Source organism: Epinephelus fuscoguttatus, linkage group LG3 (genome assembly GCF_011397635.1).
Source record: "Epinephelus fuscoguttatus linkage group LG3, E.fuscoguttatus.final_Chr_v1".
NCBI classification, from domain to species: domain Eukaryota; kingdom Metazoa; phylum Chordata; class Actinopteri; order Perciformes; family Serranidae; genus Epinephelus; species Epinephelus fuscoguttatus.
The window spans coordinates 17,213,863-17,237,718 of NC_064754.1; the positions used below are offsets into that span (position 1 = coordinate 17,213,863).

Genomic DNA, 23,856 nt, shown 5'->3' on the forward strand with positions numbered 1-23,856 from the left:
GTTATCTCCATGCCAATGATAAGCCCTGTTTCCATCAAGCAGTACGGTACGGTTCAGATAAGTTCAGTCTGTTTCCACTGTGAAAAGTTGTGGATGATACCTATGGGACCATTCCGTACTGTCCCCCATTTTTGGTCCCCCCTGTTGGGGTACCTAGCACACAGATCTGGTACTAAAAGGTGGAGCTGTGAACACTGCAGTCCATTGATTGGTCGATAGCAGAGCATGTGAGCAGAGTGGAGCTGGAGCGGGGAGCGTAAGGATTTTGTGTTGAGCGAGGAGCAGTTATTTTTTTTAAAAGGTGGAGCAGAGCCTTATCTCTCGCTCCAATTTCGCTCCGGTCGCTCATGCCCCACCCAGAATGCATCTTTGCACCTGCACACACCCACACTATTTTCTTTCAAAACTATGTATAGTTAGGAAAAGAAACTGAGAAGAGAAGCAGCGGTACCTTGGAGAACGGTCCCTAACTGTGGGGAGAGGGCAGAGGGCTTCCCCGGAGAATCTACCAAGCTCATGTTTTATTTGTGAATAGAAGATTACAGGTTAGGGTAGTACGATGCAGTTTTTTGAGTGGAGTGGTGAGCGAGTGGAGCGGGATAAAATTTATGATGGAGTGGAGTGGAGCGGAGCGAAGAATGCGCAGAACCAAGCGGAGTGGACAAGCGGCGCAAAGTGACAGGTCTGCGAGCGAGCAGCGGACATTTTCACCCGCTCCGCTCACATGCTCTGGTCGATCGTAAACGGTCACTCTGCTCAGGGCTGAGTTGTGGCTGGTTTTGAGGATTATGTAACCACTGTTCATACCCTGGAGAGCTTTACATGTATTAGTAAACTGTAACTATGAAATAAAAGAATGTTTTGCTGGCCCTTGCAGCAGCTAGTGTCTGATAAAAGAGATTCACTTAAGCCTGTTCTGTTTTGTTCTGAAAATGTCGGCATGCAACCCTGTTCTGTGGACGAAGGAGTGAGTGACAACAACCCCGCCCACATGAAAGAGTACTGTTTGTGGTGGAAACGCTAGGGTCTAGGTACCATGTCTGAAGGGTTACTTTTAGTTCCAAAAGTACCATACCATAAGTGTTTGGTGGAGACGAGGCTTTTGTAACACTCCCAAACAGATTGCATAACAACATGACGTTGTCCCTGACATAGCAACATTGTACAGGTGCGCAACATTTCTCAAGGTCAGATAAAGGCACAGGTTTGTTTTGGGAGGTTGTAATTGTTGGACAAATATGGATGAATTCCTAAATGTGAAAGGCTTGTGGAGCTGTGGAGTGGGAATGAAGGTTACAGTGAGAGTGTGTGTTGCAGTGATCCCATGCCGAGGATGCCAGCAGGGCTGTAACTCCCTTGATTAGTTTACAGGAGGTGGCCTGCTGCTCTGGAAGCAGAGAGGTTATGCGTACTGTACTGTAGGTACTGTAGACATGTCCTCTGTTGCCACTCCTGTATCATCTCATCCAGAACTTATTGTTATATTCTCACACTTTCCTTGAAGTCCTATTTTCTGTGGATTGCTGCACTGATTTCCCTGCCACTCATCATTGTGACCATATCTCACACTTGAAGCCATTTCAGAATGAGATTTGAGAAGGCTTTTATGTGGTCTGTCTTTGAAGTAAACAGCGCTTCAGATGCCATGTATTCTGCCATTTGTTGTGAAGATTATGTGCGAAACCTCAAGGCACGTCATGCAAAAATTAAGCCCAAGTCAAATGAGGACTCATGTGGCAATGGCACTTTTAAACACAAACATTCAGTAATTTCTTATAATTATGTTTCAAGTGAAGGTAGGAAATTTGAGAGTTAAAAAGGATGTGTTGTTGGTGAAACGTCCTTAATTGGCCAGTGTTGCACATTGATTTCAAAACACACTCTCTTGTGCTGCTGTTTTCCTTAGATTAGTTCCCCAAGGACTAATCGTTGACTCTTTTTTTTCCACACACACTAGATGGATGGTATTTTTAGGTATTTCCAGGCAACCAAACAAGTTGTTTTCTGCACAGAGAACAATGTGCTTCAGCCGATATTTGGATCCAGAGTTGGGCTCCCCGCATCCGTTTGTGGAAGCTGTGTGACAATTTCAAAATGGGTGCAAAATCGCTCTCACGTCAGGTGGTTTAATGCACGTCCACCTGAAATAACTAATTGACACACTCTGCGTAGATCAAGTGTGTATCAAAAAGTGTCCTGTCATGCCTCAAAAATGAATTTAGTAAGCTCAGTGATAGCGAAAAGATATCTCTGGTGAGAATGATAATGAAGGAGTGGGAGGATCAAACAGAGTATAGGAACATGGGCTAAGAGGGTTACTAATGAGGAAATATTATGGGTAGACTGAAAGTCTATTGCACTCTCAAAGCAAAATGAATGAATGCTGCTCTCAGAAGTTCACCTTGTAAAATGTGAGAATCATTAATGCGGATAACGCCATTGATATTGATTGATACGCTATTTGTTGCACTGCACAAGTGTTCATAACATAAAACGAGCAACGTGAGACCTTTTTGTGATGTGAAAAATTGGTGTACATGCAGTCAGGATATCGATATAAAATGCTCAACAAAAGTTCAACAAAGCTGCAGGAAGTTAGATCAACCTGACAATTTAATAAAAATCTATTCAGGTAGGACAGGTAAACCAAAAAAAAAGCAAAAAAAAAAAAAAAAAGCCGTGTTTTATTATTCATCAGGTTCCCTTCTTATTCATCACTGAACGGCACAGTTCCTCTCCAACATTCATCTCTCGGCTTTAAAACTAAGCATGTTTCCGGGAGGTTTTATGAGGATATGGATGCCAGCGAGCACGCCGCATGGTTAAGAATGTCAGAGCTTGACACCCCTGCAATGTGACACTTCCTGCTAAAACCCGTCCTCTTTACCACCCAAAAACCCATTCTGCTACCAACCTTAATGCTTGCTAATCCTCACTGCTTTGCACTTCAGTACTTGTTAACTTCAAAAGATATTTGAAATAATAGAAAAGTGAGCACGACCTTCGGAGTAAAAACAAAATCTAAGATGGGTTTTTATAGGCAGGGCTGTGGAAGGCAAAAATATGTGTGCATGGACAGTATGCTTGCATATTTTCCCTTCCATGAAAATTTGCAATGCATGTTTGTGTGTATTCTCTTCATTTGAATGTTTATCTGCCTGTTATATAGAGTGGTGTGTTTTGTTTCCACTGTGTGAGCACCCGTGGTGTAACATGGCCTGGAGCCATCACAGCAGCCACCTTGTGCAAACTATATATATTCTATATTGTCCCCCTCACAGCTTGCTGATTGATTTGCCCACTTGGAGAAACGAAGAGGTCCCCTCTTGCTTTTGTCCCCTGAGCTTTTGCACACATTATGCACTTTACACATGGGCATAAACGGCCTCATCAATTATTTAACAGGGAAGGTTATGTATATTGCTAACTGTAAGGATTGTGCCAAAGGTTAACAGAATCTCTCAGGAGCTGTGTATGGGTGTGCATGATGATGCCTGTGTGCAGTTGGCTACACGTGCACACACATGCACATGCCCTTCCCCTAATGTTCAGCAGTTAAAGTGCATCACTCATCCGTTGGATGCTAGTTTCAGAGGCTGAAGGCGGAAAATTGAATGGCTACGCAGAGCCACAGGGATTTACTACTGAGTGGACAGTCCACTGGCCGGTGCTCTGGAGAGGAAAGGCCGCATGGCATTTAATACTATTGATCAGCAATAAAATGGGAGGGCAAGGCACAACAACTCCTTAGGCCTGGAGGAAAGGTTAGCCTCACCACTGCCGCAGAATAATCCTTTACAGGATGTATTACCTGTTAACTGTTTCCTATCTGAGACATGTGATGATAGGAATGCTTTGATATCTCATTGCGTCCAAGAAAAAAAAGTCGTTCACTCAGTCAACATCGTCTTATTCTGTCAAGAGGCTGATCTTTATTTATTAGAGGAGGGGGATGGTTTGGGTGTGACTTAGTTTTTTTTAATTTTTCATTTTTTATCTTGACCCTCCTGGCAGCTACAAATACATATTCACATGTAGGTATTGGAGCAAATGCAACGGGTAAACAACATGGGAGTGAGAGTTAAATGGTATATGGTAATGGACTGTACTTATATAGCACCTTCATAGTCTTCCGATCACTTAAAGTGCTTTTACATGTCACATTCACCCATTCACACACACATTCACACCCTGGTGGCTGAGGCTATCATATATGGTGCCACTTGCTACTCAGTAACGGTTCACACGCTCTCACACACCCATAGAACAGCCACTGGGAGCAATTTGGGGTTCAGTATCTTGCCCAAGGATGCCTCGACATGCGAACTGGAGGAGCCAGGGATCAAGCTGCCGATCATCCGATTAGTGGACGACCCGCTCTACCTCTGGCCCAATATTACCAGTTAATATTATTACAATTTTTATCCCATTTATTACCAAAACAAACAGTATTTATTCAGCAAGATGCAAATCCTCCTTACAAATCGCATCACACAATATGTGTGCTTCAGCAGAATATGAGTGCATGACAGCCACCCGTCCTACCACACATAACTAACAAAATTTAATAAGCCTACACATCATACACACTCCCACATGCACACACACACGCATCACAGTGTGCACACAGCAACATGTGCGTAATGGCTGTTTTCCCAAATAAACTGTACACAACAGTGGCAGCAGCAGTCGCAATAAGAGCAGTAACATGGCACAGCGGACGCTGAAGATGAAATCCTGGAGTTGAAAAAAGTCTTGGTTTTTCACTGCTATGCATGCAGAAACATTAGCTTAAATGTTTTTGACAGGATCTGCTTGGAGCAAAGGGTTTATTTATGGTAATATAAGTCATGCATATAAAGTGATTTTTATTAAAAAAAAAAAAAAAAAAATCAGTATTTTAAGCTTGGCTTTGGTCATGTTTCCTGGCAGATGTGTTCATCGTCCATGATGCGTTCAGGACTGTCAGAAATGTTACAATCGGACAATTTCTGATTTTACAGTTTCTGGTTGTGATAAAAAGCGTGATTTTGGTGATTTTGTTAAAGAAAACATGCCATTCAAACCTGCCAGCAGGATTTAGGGTTCCGATTGTATTTAAAATAATTACAACTGTTTAAAGTTTTATGTTTCTCTCATAAGCAAAAAATAAAAAAAACACAAGTCCCTCCCTAGTGCTTAAAAAATTCATCTCTATTCAGTCTGCCATTGAAATCCGGTGATGACTACCACGTTTTTACACTGAGTTCTTTGATGGCTGAGCAGCCAAAAAATTATTGGACATGCCTTCCTCTTTTACATGACCGGCCCCGTCGCCCACTCCTCATAAATAACGAACAGTCCCTAAATTAAGAGGGGCTTAGAGTGGTCCAACTCTACACTGGTTTTCCAGCACATGTCCATTTTAGATAAATACACTGAAATCTGTATGCAAAGGCTGCGGTAACAACTTGATGTGTGTTTTTGTTTGAGATTAGTTTTGTTCATTATCATTCCAGCACAACATTCTAGTGCTCAATGATGTGCAAATATTTGTCATCCAATCAGCAGTGAGCTTCCATATCTGAGTTGCGGTGCAACATCCTGCATACTTGAGCAGGATTTAAAAGCTGGGGCTAAATCAATGAATTCTGGCAGAGGCAGGGCTGCTGATGACGAAGGTGTGAGAAATAAATGGAGTTGGACATGGTTGGGTTGAGGATGGGAAGCTGCTAAAAACATGGTGCCACAGACCAGATGAATCCCACTAAGCTTTTTTCTCCGCTGTGTGTGTTTGAAGAATTTACAGTAGCAGGGAGTGTTAGTTCAGAATGAGTCAAATGTCTGATGACAGACGGCATAAACAGGGCACAAGCTAGCTGTAATTTCTCTAATGAGCTCAACAAACAAAGTGTTGCTAATGGAAATACAAGCAAAACTATGTAGATGTGATTTCTGCCTCTTCCTTTGCTAGATTATCTGCCTCCTCCCACCCAAATCGCCTTGAGAATCCTGTGCAAATGTGCTCTTGTGTCTGCTTGGGTATGGCTCAGCAGTTTTTCGTGGATTTGTTCTCATTGCGCATCTGTGGTCCTGCGTCTTTCTTGCCCAGTGACCGTGTCTTGATGTGTCTCTGTGGTCATTGCAGTGTGTGTGTGTATCTCCTTTCTTGCACAATCAATCTTTGGGAACATTTGGAAATGTTCCTAGGGGAGAGAACTGACCCAGCAATCCCCCCTGTGATCCACATTCACAGTAATCAGCTGTCCACATGTGTTACGTGCAATATTTGCCATGTCAGTATGAGCCCAGACGCATTTATTTATAGTTGGGAGCATGACAAGTGCCAGTTGTTATAGATTTTTGTTTGTAATGATTAAAACCGTATTTGGTACTGTCGGCTTAATCTCTGCGAATCCCTGCACTCAAGCCCTGAGTACAATTTACTGTATGTAACTTGAATGTTATTGAATATTGCCAATATTCAGGTTAGTTGCAGCGCTGCCCATACTGTCATCTTTCAACATTATTCCACATCAAGAGCAGCAGTGCGACTGTAACCCAGTGTGTGCAGATGCATATGACTGTGTCGATTTGCCCGAATGCAGAAATATGCGTGCACACTCTTTTCATCAGGTTTGAAAAGCTGTGTATGCTCATCATTCGGTTTTGTACATCCCACTCATCGTATGATTGTGTGCACATGCATGAGGCTGACTTCCACTTCCACAGTTCGTCACAGATGAATGCAGAAACATCCTTAATCAACTGTTTGCATATGAATGCCTACGTCTGCTCCACCAGTGTCTCAGTGAAAAGCCCTCCAACGGTGCCGGAGTGGCCGTCCTTACCCAAGGCCATTACACACGAGTGCACTATTGTGGCATAAGAAGCGTTGGAAATTAATTGGTCACACAAACTGCATCTCATTCATCATCATCAAAGAGGTAATCAACAAGTATTTTGATTGTAGCATTAATATCAGAGAAGAGTTGTAACTGTTGAAGTTTTAAAGTGCATTACTATGATAATTTAATACGGACGCCAAAAGTATCATCATCGTTTGACTTTGATTTGGTCTCTTATCTTGTACTGTGTTTTAGGGCTGGGAGATATTACGACTAAGTACAATATATCAATATATTTTCAAGCAAGATAGAGATTTAGACAGTACCGTTTATGTCAATATAGGTTCGAGTTGAGTTATGTAACGCATACCAGTGTTCATCTCTCCTTACTCACACTTTTCGCACAGCTCTGCCCCACTCACTCACTCACTCACTCACTCACTCACTCACTCACTCACAAGTTCTCCAGCAACACTCAGAGAGACACAGAGCTGCTCCTCTGTTTAATCTGTCTGTTAATTAGTCTGCAGTGAGACATCGGGGTATATGTTGCACGTGCTATGTTAAATCAGTCTGTGAGATGAATGAAATGACCGCAGTAGCACTCGTACAATACTATGGGCCTTCTCCACTCTCACTTTTTGCCATGCCGAGTAAAGGCATATCAGTCCATGGGCCGGGTGGGTAGAGTCCCCCATGATGCGGGCCGCACTGCTCCTGAGCCTGCTGGTGTAAATGTCCTCAATGGAAGGAAGGCTGCTGCGGGTTATTTTCTGGGCAGTTTTCACCACCCCCTGCAGCGCCTTCGTGTCAGCAGCAGAGCAGTTCCTGTACCAGGTGGTGATGGAGAAGGTGAGTGTACTTTCCACCACACACCTGTAGAAAGCTGCCAGCACTGAGGAATCGAGGCCAGCCTGCCTCAGCCTCCTGAGAAAATAAAGGCTTTAGTTGGCCTTCTTTAAGATGTTGGAGGTGTTAATGGTCCACTTCAAGTCCCTGGAAACGTGGACTCCAAGGTACTTGAAGCTGTGAACCATTTCCACCGCAGTGGGGAGTGGGTGTGGCTTCCCCTCCTAAAATCCACCACCAGCTCCTTTGTCTTCCCCACATTGAGGCAGAGGTTATTCTTTCCACACCAGGCAACCAGATCTTCCACCTCCTGCCGGTATGACGACTCGTCACTGTGGGATATCAGTCCCCCTGCTGCTGTGTCGTCTGCAAATTTCACAGTATAGTTGCCTGGGTGTGTGGCTGAGCAGTCATATGTGAATAGCACGTACAGCAGGGTTCTCAGGACACATCCTTGGGGGGAGCTGGCGTTGAGGATGATGCGGGAGGACAAGATGCCGTGGATCTTTTCTGTCTGTGGCCGGTGTGTCAAAAAGTCCAGGACCCCGTTGCAAAGGGAAGGTGTTTGTCCGAGCAGCAGTAGTTTGCTGGCAAGAGTCTCCTGAGCGATCTATTGAATGCAGAGCTGAAGTCCAGAAAAAGCAACCTGACATAGGAATCCCCACTCTCCAGCAGGTAAACTTCTTTTACCTGCCCTGCTGTTTGATGGAAAAACACATGCAACAAAAATAACAGGGGACTTTAGCCACAAGGTGCAGCCGAACATGTAGCCCATTCTGTAGAAAATACTGCGATATTTATCGTGCATCACCATTCAGCCTGAAAATACCACAGTATGAATTTTTGCCCAGCCCTATTGTGTTTGCCTTGTACTTTCACACTGAACTCTTGCTCTAGAAAACCTTGTGTACGCATGGAATGCAATAAGTGTGCAATTTATTTTTAAGTACCAATTACTATGTTGGAAATGGAGATAACATAAGCATGCATGTTTTTTTTATGCATACTCATTGTGTTTACATCGGCCCCCCTTGGAGAGCCACGGTAGGTAATATAGCATGTTAGGGAGGCTCCATTTACTGATAATGCTGTGTAGGACCCCATGCGGTCCAGCACATACTAACTTAATGAGCCAAACTGTTCAGTATGTCTCTTTTCACCCTCAAGTGTTCACAGAGACATTTTAATTCTCCCCTCATCAGTCAGCACACATCCAGGCGAGAGACTCCCTCTTTAGTTGGCTAAGAATTAAATATTTTATAGTGTTGCATCATATGGGAAGACATTTCCTAATCCTTCTGCTTCAACTGCCTTTTTCCATCCCATCATGTATGTGCAGTCGTGTCATTATAAATCTGCTGATCACACTGCTATGTTTCAGTCCTCATGCTATCATAAAGAGTCTGCCTGCCGGCTGATATTTTTATATGCTTAGTGAAAGCCAATTGTATAATTGGCTTAAGTAATAGAAACAAGTCAGTCTGCTCATTCCCACGAGTCACTGCCTTCAGTTACATTAGTACATACCATATCACATGTGACCAGATAGCGCTGATGTACACTCTCATAAAAGGTGTGACACTCGTTTAAAGCTGCTGTCCTTTCCTTTTTGCCTTTAAACATCGCCAGGTGGTGATAATGGAACTCCAAGAATTTAATACTCCACCTAATATCAAAGAACTCTCATTAGTGCTGAGCCTCAGATGTGTAATATAGCTCTATATGGGTTTTACTATATATGACCGTGGACTACATATTAAAGCTTGGGGTGTGTGAGCGGTCGTGCTAAGCCTTGGAGATGACATAACTCGTGGCTGTATGGAAGTAACCCCGGTGTGGTCTTGCATAAAACCAGAGCAGTGCTGCTAATACACACGATAAATGGGCTTGCCCAGGGCCAATTACCAGCTGGCAGAAAAGGGCAAGGCTGCCTTTCCTAGACACAGAATTTATTTTGTTTCGTATTAGGGCACATTTGGATGCACTAGGCAAACATTACTGTGGCCCACTTCATTTCTTTTCGCAAACTACTTTTGTTTTCACCTTTTTCCCCGAGGGATCCATTTGATTAGTCCGTGTTTTTTGCTTGCAATAGGTATTGAAGGATTCAGACTTTTTTATATGTTAAAGTCATGACATGCACACCATAGCTTTATGACACCATTTTTCATGTGGCGACATGGTGCTATATTAGGCCCTGTGGCTATATAAGAGAACAGGTTGGATCCTATACTGCTCTCCCCTTTATTAGCTACATGTGCAGGCGGGAATGAGTAATGGACATATGTTAAGGGTCACGCTGATGATTTAGGTAACATGGTAAATATGTCACACAATCTTGATTAAATCTTGCAACCTGTTTAAAAAAGTGCAATAGTAAGTCTACTCCAATAGAGATGTCCTAAAATTGGTTTTCTTTAAATCCCTTCCAGGCCCTTTTATTACTTAGCCCATCCCATTTGTATGTTATTTATTTATTCATCTATTCAAATTCTCTTTTTCAAACCGGTCAGGAAACAGCATTTATCTATATAAAACAATTTTAAAAAGACTGAAAAATGAAACTCACATGTAATAGTAGTTTCCCTGATATGCGCTAAACGATTGGTGCTACTGCCGCCATATAAAATTCTCCCCATAACCAATTAAATCACTATCTTTACTTTGAGCAGCCAGCGGTGTGGATGAGAAAGGATTATAAATTGAACACCCCCAGATAAGGGCGCTCCTAACAACTGGCCACTGATTGTAAACGGCAGATATTTGTTCTGAGTAGTTTTAAGGCCTGTTAAGGGCCAAGCAGTGATGCAACAGTAACACAGGAGTTGTTGACATAATTGTAGGTTTTTATTTACTCAAAAAATGCATGAAAAATTACAAACCAAGAACTGAACAATTAGGCCTATAGAAGAGGTCGACATAACATAACTATACTCAATATAATCACTAAACAAGGTGTCAACTGAACAAACTGACTCGTCAAAACGACACATGAAGGAGTATATATAGTGGCTTGGCCAAACAAAATAATACACATGGGGCAACTACAACTAAAAAGCTACAAATCAAAACTATCTAAACCCAGATCCCCCCATGACTTGATGACACATGGTTTGGTCCAATGAGTTGACTCCAGGATTTAAGATCCTCAGCCCTCAGCCACGCCTTTTGCTCCACCAGGAAGGGACCTCCTCAAACGATCAAGGTAACTTAAAGACAAACAAACCGATGATTAATATGAAGCAATCTGCCTATGTAACCCTACAGTTCCAGAATGTGTGCACTAAAATAAAACAATGTAAGGCTGACAGCCAAAACCAACTGTGTGGTGTCACTTGTACAGGTATGGTTGACCATAAATGAAAGTAACCTGTGTGGGTAACAAAGTAATCAGTTTAAAGAGTGTGAATTGGGAAAACATTACCATGTGTGGCTATGACCATCACAAGACCAATCAGATGATACCAACCACACAAGACAATTTCACTAGATGCCACTAAAAGAGCTTCACAAGTCTGGCGGTTCTGACAAACTGTAGCTCACACTGAATATTCACTGTTACATTCGTGGTTTACTGCTAACCCGACGTCCAGCTCTTCTGTCTGTCCCAACAGCCCCCCCCCCCCCCCCCCACACACACACACACCGAACACTTCTGTAGAGGATAGGGGATAGAGGATACACTACAATGACACCTGGGGAAGTTGTAACCATTTTTGGCTTTGTGTCATTACTTAAAAACCTCTTAAACTAGTTGGATACAATTTTTATGTAGGTAACTTGTATCTGTGTTCTACGTGTTAACAATCATCAGTAGGGATGCACGATAATATCAGCACTTCAGTGGTATATAATGGCTTAAAATGAAATATGGGTAAAGGCCGTTATGCTGATAGTATCAGTAAGTCATTAGTTTGGCCAATATTGGCTTCAAAATGGACCATCAAAATCGGTCAACAGGCTTTCTCTTTTCCTGCACAATGAATGAATATTACATACCTTGAAAAGTATTGTATTTCATGGCTCCATCTGCTGGTGGGCCATCATGATAAGAGTTTGCATGCATAATATGATGTTAATGCCATTACAGAAGAGACTTGATGATCACTAAAATTAGGTAGTGAAACAAAGTGGATATATGCAAATTTGTATCGGTTATCTGTCAAATGAGTTACATATCGGCATATCCGATAGCGGCAAAAAATCCAATATCATGCATCCCTAATCATCAGTTTTTTTTTAAAGCAGTGTTAGAGTCACAATATTGATTGAGATACTAGATTTCAAATATTACATCTACCCCCACCCAGGAGCGATTCTAACAGCATATAAGGTATGGGAAGCATTGTACTACCCGAATTCGAAATGTACAGCTGTGTACAGATGTGCGATTAAAGCCCTTATTGTGTCTGCTGATGTGCTTTATACCTTATGGCAGCATAAAATAAAACGTACGCACTTCAGCATCACTGCAGGAAAAAAAATCTTTGGGGAAATACTGCATGTAGTAAGACGTTACAAACTCATACACCTGACACATGATTGTGTTTCTGAGTTTGTGAATGTGTGTGTCTGTGTGTTGGGGTTATTGCTATGATCTTAAAAAACATACTCATTACTTATATTGTTGCAGGCTTACATCATGTTGCAGCATTCTTTCCCTGTTTTCCTGATAGGCTGAGTACAAACTTGATGTCTGTCAGTGCTGAGCATGCTCCAAAAGTTAAACAGCCAGGCTATTTGTCATATGCTGTGTCTCTGTGAAAGTGACAGTGATTAAACTTGGATGCCTCAGCAACCACAGTAAAAAGCTGTAGCGTCTAAGGACCTCAAAATGTAACGTCACTCAGCCTGAAACAAAAGCACTGTCTCTCCTCCTCGCAATGTTTGTCCCTCCCAGGGATGTTTGTTAAATCTGATTTCCACGCTTCATCTAATCAGTGTAAACTCTGTTGCCCATTTGTGTAGGTCCTTCAAAATTAGTTCTCTATGCTTCAGGAAGTACACAGCAGTCTGTTCACTCAGCTCGCTTGTATTTCCCTCCAACTCATCCAACTTCAAAAAGTAATTTAAGCTCAAGTATTACCATACAGTATGCCAGGGCTGACAAGATCATGTAAAGACTCAAGAAAAATATAGTTAAATTGGAAGATACAAAGGTAACACTGCTGCAGAGGTGTGTGATGTTATGTTCACTGTTGGCTGACAGCACCTTTCAGCTAAAAAAAAAAAGCTAAATCATCAGAGCCCACATTTTAGGAGCATTGCCATTATTCTTCAATATGTCAAAGGGACCAGCCTCAAAAATGATGACTGCACAGATTTACACAAAATGCACTGACAAAGAGGAACAATGGTCAGTAGTTGAAACCATATAGTTAGGCGATGATGTGCTAATGTGTGTTCTGCTACACATTTAAACAGTTCTGCTCAAAGCACTTATAGCTATTTCTGTCCTAGTGATCTGGTCTCACTCCCAACTCATCAAATACTCATGCTTGGTCAATGGCTCAGACACCAACAAACTAAGGTACCCTCGAGCAGTGGTATAAGATGCCCTCGGCGGTGACATTTGTTGACTTTTGGGTTAACTACTGACGTAAAAAGAGGGAAGTCTGCATAGGGCAGCTGGGAGGGGAGGTGGATGGGTCAAACAAACTCAGGACTTTCAGCCAGGAGCACTCTGTTCGTTTCCAAAAGTCAATTAAGTTTCTTTAATGACAGCAAACTGTGCTAGTACCTGTAACATACTATGCTTGTGATGTTTGTCACTTTATTAGGTACACCTTGCTAGTACCGGGTTGGACCCCCTTTTGTCTTCAGAGCTGCTTTAATTCATCGTGGCATAGATTCAACAAGGTGCTGGAAACATTCCTTAGAGATGTTGGTCCATATTGACATGACAGCATCACACAGTTGCTGCAGATTTGTCGGCTGCACATCCATGATACGAATCTCCCGTTCCACCACATCCCAAAGGTGCTCTATTGGATTGAGATCTGGTGACTGTGGAGGCCATTGGAGTACAGTGAACTCATTGTCATGTTCAAGAAACCAGTTTGCGATGATTTGAGCTTTGTGACATGGTGCGTTATCCTGCTGGAATCACGCCTTTCTATCATCTTTAACCAGTCTGGCCATTCTCCTCTGACCTCTGGCATCAACAAGACATTTTTGCCCAGAGAACTGCCACTCACTGGATATTTTCTCTTTTGCAGACCATCCTCTGTAAACCCTAGAGATGGTTGAGCATTAAAATCCCAGTAGATCAGAAGTTTCTGAAAAACTCAGACCATCCTGTCTGGCACCAACAACCATATCACGTTCAAATCACCTTTCTTTCCCATTCTGATGCTCGGTTTGAACTTCAGCAGGTTGTCTTGACCATGTCTACATGCCTAAATGCATTGGGTTGCTGCCACATAATTGGCTGATTAGCTATTCGTGTTCAGATGTTACATACAGTTCCTAACAAGCTTAGTTATTTTTAGCCATACCGTGATGTTTCTTTTTTCTAAACCTAACCATGTTCTTTTGTTGCCTAAACCTGAAATATATGTACATTTCCTCGGAAAATGAAAAGATACGATTCATGTAGTAAGTGTTAATGGACACGCTGTCCCCCAGCGCCCAAAACTGACACAGGAGGGGTACCTAGTACATCAGATTTTGACCTGACATTGACCAAGAGCCAGTATCTGTTGAGTTGACAGTGAGAATGTGTTGCTCTTAGCAGCTTCCTCGCTAATGCCACTGTTGCTCACGCGCTAGTCAGTTCTGCTAGCAACCCTAGCTCAGCAGTTAGCTTAGCAGTTAGCAATGGCTTCTGTCTCTCGCTCTTGGTCTTCTTCTCTCAGGTGCTCAGTGTATTAAATGTTTATCTGTTCCTCTGTCACCTTTAATGGTACTGGTACATGTGTTCAATGTAGTTCATTTGTCGTGTTGGAGGCAAGGCTTAGAGAATTGGAAGCATAGCTTTGCACCATGGGAACTCTATTCCAGCTCTGTGTCACAGCGGTACAAGCACAGGTATAAGTGCTAAAATTAAATGGTAGCTTCAGCCTCAGGGTCCTGGCATTGTGCATGCTGGCTCACTGTCACACACAGGACATAGCCATACTTAATGTTATTAGTAACACCTGTGCTTTTCCAGCCATGACAAACCAAAATATCTGCTGTGTCAAAGGCTTCTATCGGTTTGAAACTGCTTTAAAAGTTTATTTATCATGAAGTGTTCATGCTATATTCTCCATCCGCTGTGGGTCCTTTAAGCTCATTCTGAGGATATGCAAGCAGGCATCTGTGTGCAGACACAGCAAGATACGTTCATAAAAATAGCACAGTTAAATCTGTATGAAGGTAGATAAATTGAATCAGCCTGAGTGCCCCACTGTGATGTTATTGTGGGCATAATTAAATATACATCAAGCCTTTTTTAAGTCACTGTTGCAGAACAAAATGTCAACAAGCTTTGACTTGACTAAGTCACTCCCCGTGGAAAGCTACATGGCACATGCAGTAGCCTTATCTCTGTGTATTCCACAGCCCAGCCCTTTGTTAATAAATAAATGAGCATTTGAAGTACAGATGAATCATGCAAGCGCATAACTCAGTATATTCTCATCTTCTGTTCCATGGAAGAGGCATAGTGTGGATATAGAAAATTAAAGGTCTCATTAACGTTGAGGCTCAAACAAGATGAAAGAGAAATCTTTACACTTGACCACTAATCTCTAAGCTAACATATCTGAAGACGATAGAGGCTGCATCAGACAGTACCCTGCAGTTTGCAGTGTTTGCCCACAATTCCTCTTTTTGACATTGTTTAATGTAATTACTCTATCTGCCACAAAAGTACAGTCAGATAAACTCTGGGGCTGTAGAGAATTGAATTAACCCCTGAACTCTCTCAAAGGACATAAAATTGATTCCTTTTTATTTTAAAAATCATCCACTATCTAATCTTATAATTCAAGAACAGTCACATGTTCGGTAATACGTTTACACATCTAGTGAGCTGATGGACACAGAGCCCATAACGTCAAGCAACTGAAAACAGTAACGTGGTCAAATGACTTATCTCTCATCCCTATTCCTACAGACATATTTACTGTGCCGCCTCTAATCCACAGTGTCTGTTGCCAGCTGTTGGCAGTGGATCTACAGTGTAACGGCATGGGCAGCCAACTAATGGATGTCATTAGACCCAATTATTGCTCTGCTTGATTGAAAAAATGGCTAAAGGATATAATGCCATTTTAAAGGACCAGGTGCACTGCAAACACTGTTTCCACATGATGTTACTGCCACCATGCACAGTGCCAAACAAATTAAATTATGTTTTCATTAACACTGCGAAGTCGGATGCCTTCCACGGCCTCCCCAGTCTCCTCTTTTAAACAATGAACTTAATGGGACTTTATGAAGCACAACGTGATCATCGATGAAAACATATCAAACACCCAAACACACGCAGATCATTTAAACGCATTTAAGATCCGCAGTGCATTTAAGCTCTTCTGCAGACATGCTGTGTAATCTACTCCTTGTGGGGCAGCTTTGTGTAAAACTGTGTTTAATTTTCTGTGCCTTTCTTCTCTTTGACTGGCTACCCAGTGCTTGTGGAAAACAGTGTTGTGACTTTATAGCAAGAGTAAAGCAAGTGTTCTGATTAATGAAAATAATGCACCATGTTAAGCTGGAGAAGGCCATTAATGTAGCTTCTCTGCTGCTTTGTATTTAAGGGCACTTTGTTGTGTGTTAGTTTGCCTAACATGAAAACATAAGAAAGGTTGTTTTTTTTTAGCATTGGTCCGGCTCAGACCAGGGTACAACAACACAGCTGTGCTCCATTGACTCTGTTCCTAAACCAAAATCAGACCCTGAAAAGTGTAGGGTTAGCTAGCTAGCTACTGAAGATATAGCCTACTGAATGTATACACATGCTGCTTTTGCAACCAGCTGTGTGTCATTGCAGTGTGCGCAGATGAACGTTGTTTGACTTCCCCCGGAGATCCCCGCCTATCTGGGGCCGGAGGTCTGGGTGCTGGCAGCGGCAGGGGGCAGAAGCCAAACACGGTTCATCTGCACACACTGCGATGCCACACAGCTGGTTCAATATCAGCAAAGTTTCCCTTTCTATTCATTGTCTTGTGTGGCGATCAGCAGTGATGTGGTGGTTCACTTTTACACTGTGATCTGTAGCCTATAGTTCGGCTTTAGCTTCTAACTAACTTTGTCTTTCTAACCTGTTGTTGCTGCTGATTCAGTCTGGCATCCTGGATATATCCCAAAATATGATAATATTTCTTCAGGGAGTACAGTTAGTCACAGTGTGGGCTCCATGTTTACTTCAACAGCTTGTCAGACCATTGCAAAGGGGTGGGGCTTAACAAAAGGTCAGTTAGCCATTAACATATCGTAAAACCATACTAAAACTTGCCCACTGACTTAGGTAAGTGGCTTTAAAATCTTTCACTGCAGAAGGATGTTCTTTTCATAAAACTGGATTGTCTATGCAATAGAAAGATGCTTTTGACATTGGTGCTACATGACCAGAGAAAACAGAGGTCAAGAGCTTTTGCTCAAGACGTAGAAAATCCACAACTACTAGAGTGCACTGCGCCATACGGGACCAATAAACGCTCCTGGGTAGGGTGAGCTTGTCTGTTTTGAATCAGGAATCAATATGGCTGCCGACTGGTAACAAACAATGTCGAATTACAGTTAAAGAGTAAGCTAAAATATGTTTCTGACAGCATTTAATACTTATCTCAATATTTCCAGTCTCCAGTTTTGCAATACAGCAAACAGTATGGTGCTGCTTCCTTTTCATAAATTCTTGTATTACAGCCAAGCAGTGCATTAAAATATGTTTGTGAAGGCATTTTAGATGAGAAATGGGCAATGCAGTGACAGGCAGAATCTTGGTTTATATTTGATCAGCAGTGCAGAGTTTTTCATTTTGATCCGAGTTTGGTCAGGTCAGAGTGAGACAGAGGGACAGCTCTCTCCTTTGATCCACTTCTATACTCTTTGTATCCGTGGTGGTGGAGCATAGAACAATGTGGAAGTAAATTTGTACTGTAGTTCAAGCCGCAGCTCGAGAGCCAGTGAAAATCTGCCTTGTGCTACAAGAGGAGCAGGGAGATCTCGGCGCTGGTAAGATGGAGGGAAGTTTACCATAGTTCATTAACACATACTACCCACTTTGTTACGATACAGAGCTGGTTGAATATCAGCAGAGTATCCGTTAAACTGTTGACCAATTGCCTTTATCTGTGTTGTCCTGATGTATGATTTCAAAAGACACCTGACAGCCAATCAGAAATGAATATTTCCTTTCCTCATCACTGGGTTTATCGCAAATCCAAGACTCTGCCACAAGCTAGAAAAGACTGTTCTGGGACTTAGCATAATGATATGTTAATCAGACGTATGGAACTGGCTATTGTAATACAATAATGCAGAGCCTACAAAGACGCAAATCATATTTCTGCATCACTGCCTGCTACAGTATTGCATCTTGCCGGACACAATAGAGTGCTGTTGATTTACCTGCCGAACAACAATCAGAGAAATTCTCAGAGCGGTCCGTGAGGTGGAACTTGAAAGAATAGGGAGTCTGTTTGTCTCGGTGCATCTACGCTTTCATGTGGGCAGCCAGCGTCTGAGTGCTTGTGTGTCTGCATGTGAGGTTGAGGGAGTGTGTGTTTCTGTGTGCAGGTTTCGTGTGTGCTTTCATGTGTAAATATAATGATGAGTTATTGATTCCACAAAGTTAGATTGAAATAAACACACCGCTGCACTTCATAATGAGCAGTCGTTCAGCCGTGTGAGGTGATGTTGAGCGGATGAGCTGATGGTAAACAGATGTATCAAAGTTAGTCGTTGGGGCGGCTTTGAATACAGATTCTTGAAATAATAATGCCATTCAATTATGAATTGCTTTTTAGGCAAAAAAAAAAATCCTTTAAAATGACTGGAAAGGTTAACTTGGACTTATATCAGCCTTACTATTTCTGGATCCATCCTAAGCGGGGGCATACATCATTAAAGTTTTTATTCCAGTCTCGAAGCCCTTAAGTAATGCAGCCTAGACAGGACATAACTTTGCTCTTAGCAGCTTTTTCAGAGTGAAAGCCTCTGATATATTCCACAAACTAATCATATCACCCCATTGTGAAGGTTCGGCTGCTGTCAGACTGATACTCCTACAGCAAAATCTGACTGGAGTGTGTAATGAGCAGTTCTGTCCATGTGCTTTCTCGCCGGCTCCAGACAGACATGTGCCGTCATGTTCGGCAAAGGTGTCACCAGTGTACAGGGGGTGGAAATAATTCCACCCTTTAATGAATTATTGACAGGCAGCAACGATTGCTGCTTTTCCGTTGCCTGTCCTGTAGGCTGAGTGAGTTTAGTGTATTGCTTGTTTCATAGCTTCCTGTTAATTACTTTCAAAGTACCCTTTCAGATGAGGTGATCACTTTTGGTTTGATGATAATGACACTTTCATTATAGCTCAGTATAACTGATATGGGTAGTTTGAAAGCTTCTTCTTCTCACATTATTTTTGTTGAAGAAGCCAAAACTAAACACTTTATCAGTGCGTGTCCTGATTATCTTCAAGTACTGAGCAGATATTTCACAACCCCGAGGCTTGCATGTTCTTGAGAGTACTTTGTGATTGCTGATTAGGTAAAAGCTTTCAGTGAAGACGTCTCTTCCATGTAATTCTGTGACTTCTTTCAGCAGGAAGATTGCTTGTATGAAATGTTTTCTTGTGAGCCTTACAACATCAATATCATGAAGTAACACATTGTGTTTGTATGTCCCTGTACTGTATGTCATCTTCTTGACTGAATGTCTGCTGTGTTAAGAAATCAATAGTTCTACAGTCCAACAGTGAAAAGCTTCTTGACTGTACTAGAAGCTGTCTTAATGGAAAGTATCTTATTACGTTTCTCCTACAAAACATACTCCTCCAAAAGGCTGACTGTACCAATACAATTAGATCAAGGGCTCATTTTGTAGGATTCAGTAACACATCATCTTATTGATTCTGTGCAGTGTAGCCTATCCAAAAGAGCTGAGATCAAAGGAATTGTTGCCTGAGGCTCATTTCGGTTACATTTTTCTTACGCTGAGAAGGATAGCTTGATGGACCTGCTGTACTGTACAGCACTCCTACTTAGGCAGAGGGATAAGTATTTTGTCTTAGTGAGCCCTGTCTAAGATGAGGCGATGTACCTGATTGATGCTATGTAAAACTGAACATGTTTCTGTTGCTGTAATAGCATTTGTAATGGATTGCCTCATTATAGTTGTGGAAGCCCATATTATGGATTTAGACATGACTATTTGTCATTGTAGTTTGAAGTTTTTTTCCAAAGTTGTTTCATTATATAGTCACACAACCAGGACAAAATATACTCCTCTTATTATTATGGGTGTAAATCACCAGCTTCATCATGTTACTATACTATATTGATTCTTTGATACGATATTTGCCAATATTACAAAGTCTTCCACAATGCAATTTCGATTTGATTCGATTTAGGGGCCTGCAATCACTATGAAACGGTATTATCTGCCCATTTAACACAATCTGTTACAGAAGAAGCTGCCACCCCTTCCCTATTTGCTTTTGGCCATTAAGAATAAAAACAGCACAAATAATGTAAGTAACTGTAATGGCTTAAGTGCAGTGAATTCAACTCTAAACGGACTCCACTAACACATTACACAGGACATGGGATAAGTTAACCTTCAGGGCTTTCTGCCAGGAAATCCTTTGTGGATGAAATCTTTTCATTTCAACCAAAACCATCATCTTTTTCAGAAAACTTAAGGTCTACCTGGCTTAAAACCCTGAAGGCAAACTTCTCCCAACAGCCATGAAACATGAACTAGTGACAGTATCATTTATAAGTATCAAAATCAGCTCAGTAACAACTTTCACGGTTCAGGGACTCTTTTTCTGCTAGTGACCCATTTTTAAGCATGTTTACATTACATAAATTAGCCTAGCGGCCAGCAGACTTTTCCCTCTACTTATAGCTCAACAGCTTACATGTAACCTCATTGTTTTTCTTACTCACCAGTGGTTTAAGTCACTACATCACCTGACAGAACAGTAAGGTTGAGTTGCTGTTGTTGCTGTAGTGAGAAGTTAGCAGGATGAGATGCCCGTCGTGTTTTATCTCATAACAGCATTGTTTACATACGCCATGTGCTCTGTCTGTTGACCTTTATTTTCTCCGAAATCCAAAATATTTCAAAGCTGCTGATTTATTCCCTTATTCCATTTTTTTTTTTGCTTCTAGTATCAGTGGTTGATCTTCACAATTGCAATGTGGCGTAACCTCCAAAGCCAGGACCTCAGTGACGCCATTAGAAATGCATAAAAGCTGCATGTTGTTACCATTGTCAATATGGTTTACATACTGTTAATGTTACTCTACTAACAGTCATGACCTCTTGTCTTTCCCAGGTGACTACCTTGGTGAATACCAGCAACAAAGGGCCATCCAGTAAGAAGAAGGGGCGCTCCAAGAAGGCCCATGTCCTGGCAGTGTCTGTTGAGCAAGCTACCCAGAATTTTCTGGAGAAGGGTGAGCAGATTGCCAAAGACAGCCAGGACCTCAAGGAGGAGCTCATTGCTGCTGTGGAGGATGTTCGTAAGCAAGGTGAGCCAGTTGAATGTTCTCATGCAGACTTATGCTTGTGTTTTTACAGCTGTTGTGTCATATCCTTGCTATGATGTTGGTCAGGTAACTGTCAGTGCACAGTGTTCCTGCACGATCAGACATCTAGTGATTCTTCCTCGCCCACAGCAGTATTATATTATTACATTTCTCCTTCATAGACCAATATTTAACTCACATATTCGAGCTGTAGTACAGTGGTGATGTGTGACTCTGGGTTGTTTCTAAACTTTCGAGAGCATCATCCATCATCAGTTCAGGGTTGACCACTTGCAGTCAGTCCCCTCGGGCTGGAGTCACAGCGGTCCTTCTGTAACCATGTCCGTTGGCCTTGTCTTCTTTCTAACTTTTTTTTCTTTTTGCTTGTTTTATAAATAACTTATAAAAGGACACAGTTCTAAAACTTTTCTATGTAACATGAAATCAAAAATGCAAGTGTATGTCTTAAAGGCAAAATGAATAGAATTTGTCTGTTGCAGTTGGGTAACGCAACATTCAAAGCTGGCCCCTCTTTCTCAGCTCAGCGGCTCCTCTTGCTTACGATCTGGCACCTGGTCACTACATTGTGATAGAGTCCCACCCTCACACCCTGCATGCAGTTATTGGCTGGGAACTACACACCACTGCCAAAACGTTGACGCCCAGAAACTTCCCAAACACGGCAAGATAAGAGAATACAAACTAAAGCTGCCCCCTAATTGTCAACCAAATGTTAATCAACCAGAGAGGTCATTCGTCAGCAAGATTTCATTAGTTGCTTAGTCACAGAAAAAAAAACAAAAAACAAATCCAAAGTGTGGGATCACTTTGAGAAGGTGAAGGACGAACCCAAGGTGATATGTAAACTCATCTTCATTCGTCAACTACAAACATGACGTATCATCTGAAACATGGAAGTAGCTACATGCCCATTAGCCACTTAGCACAATCATTACTGCTTTGCCGACAGCGCCATTAACAGGCGGCTCGCTCAGTGTGTGACGTGCACTTGTAGATAAAATATAGGCCTATATTAATGAAGGTTCATTAGTACGGTTTTGTACTTCTCTGTACTGTAGCACAGTGTTAACAATGTTACTGATACTATTCTTTCTCACACCTCCAACTCAAACCACTTGACTAATGGCCCGACTATTCTATACTATCAACTTGGAAAATTTTAGTCAGGAGCAGCCCTTATACAAACAGAGGGCCTCTGCAGTTCAGACATGGGCCAAGGACGAACCCGTTAAATTTTGAAGCAGATCTGAATCATGGGACAGATACATAAATCATTTTTAGTTTTCCAGTATATAACATTCATAGTCTGGGCCTCACTTCAGACATTGCAGGCAAACATGTAGGTGGCTGAACACAAAACGGTACTAACAACAGTAACAAAGGCAGAGTTCACGGACGCCCGGACCAGATAGTGCACAGTGCAAAGCACAGTGGTGGCAATTAGCGAGCCAATGGGGACATGAACATGATTCCTTTATGTTATTAATGTTCTGAGTGCCATATATTGCTCCTTTAATATTGTGAGATAGAGCATTTGGCCTTGGCGAAGGTCTGCGCTCTCCAAGTGCCTCTCGTTTTTTATGAGTCTTGGAAAATCCTACTCATTCTGCCTTTAAATTACTTTTATGCACTTAAAGGGCAGCACAGAAAAGTCTAGTCTAAATGGGTAACTTGATGTAGAGACGTATGCAAACAACTGACACCTCTCTGATTTTTAAAAGGACTACATTTTCGAAATTTTAATGCTTGCAGTTGTGAGATCAGGTTGTCAGTGCAATGTGCAGTCACTTTTATTGCTGAACAAAAGTCACACAGAGAGGAAGGGACTGCGAGATATGTATGAGGTTAACAGGGGAGACACAAAAGCATCAACACCTTTATGTAACTCACTAAAACAACCCAGTAAGAGAAAGAGCTTTTGTGTTTTGCACTGGATTGCAATAATAATGCTGTTCACTGTCCTCACTACCCATTCAGTATGTGTACAGGGAAGGCAAAACATCATTTAAACAAGTGGTAATGTAAACTCAGGCTTCACCTGTAACTATAAAATCCTTGCCCATTGAAGAAACAAAGGCTTTCATGTACGAAAGGCAAAAGAATCTTGGTCGTGACGATATTAATAGATGCTTCATGTTGAGGTATTCAGTTACAACAGCTTCAGAGTACCTTCCTGACTGCTACATTTGGCAATGTGGAACATACTGAACATGGAATTATGCAGATTCTACAGATATTATTGAGCGGATCTCAACTCAGCATCATTTCCAGCTGAAATGATTAGCACTGCTGGCACTGTTTTCTGTGAAAGAGCTGCGGTGCCAATGTTTTTTTTTTTTTTGAAGCTTTGAAGGCTATACATAGGAAGAGTGATTGCTATAAGTGTAATGCTTGGAGAACGTATCACGTCAAATGTCTGAAGCTGTGTACTTTAGACAGATGTAGAGTTAAGAGTGGCAAGGCAAGTCCATTAA

The 23,856-nt window shown here is 41.9% G+C and overlaps 1 protein-coding gene across 1 annotated transcript in view; it reads left to right on the forward strand.

Moving 5' to 3' along the window:
• The window catches only part of ctnna2 (catenin (cadherin-associated protein), alpha 2), a 509,943-nt gene that overhangs the window by 64,978 nt on the left and 421,109 nt on the right, over positions 1–23,856 (forward strand). Inside the window, exon 3 of the mRNA XM_049572760.1 lies at positions 21,169–21,364. Coding sequence (XP_049428717.1) covers positions 21,169–21,364 — 196 coding nt within the window. The remainder of the gene's footprint in view (positions 1–21,168; positions 21,365–23,856) is intronic.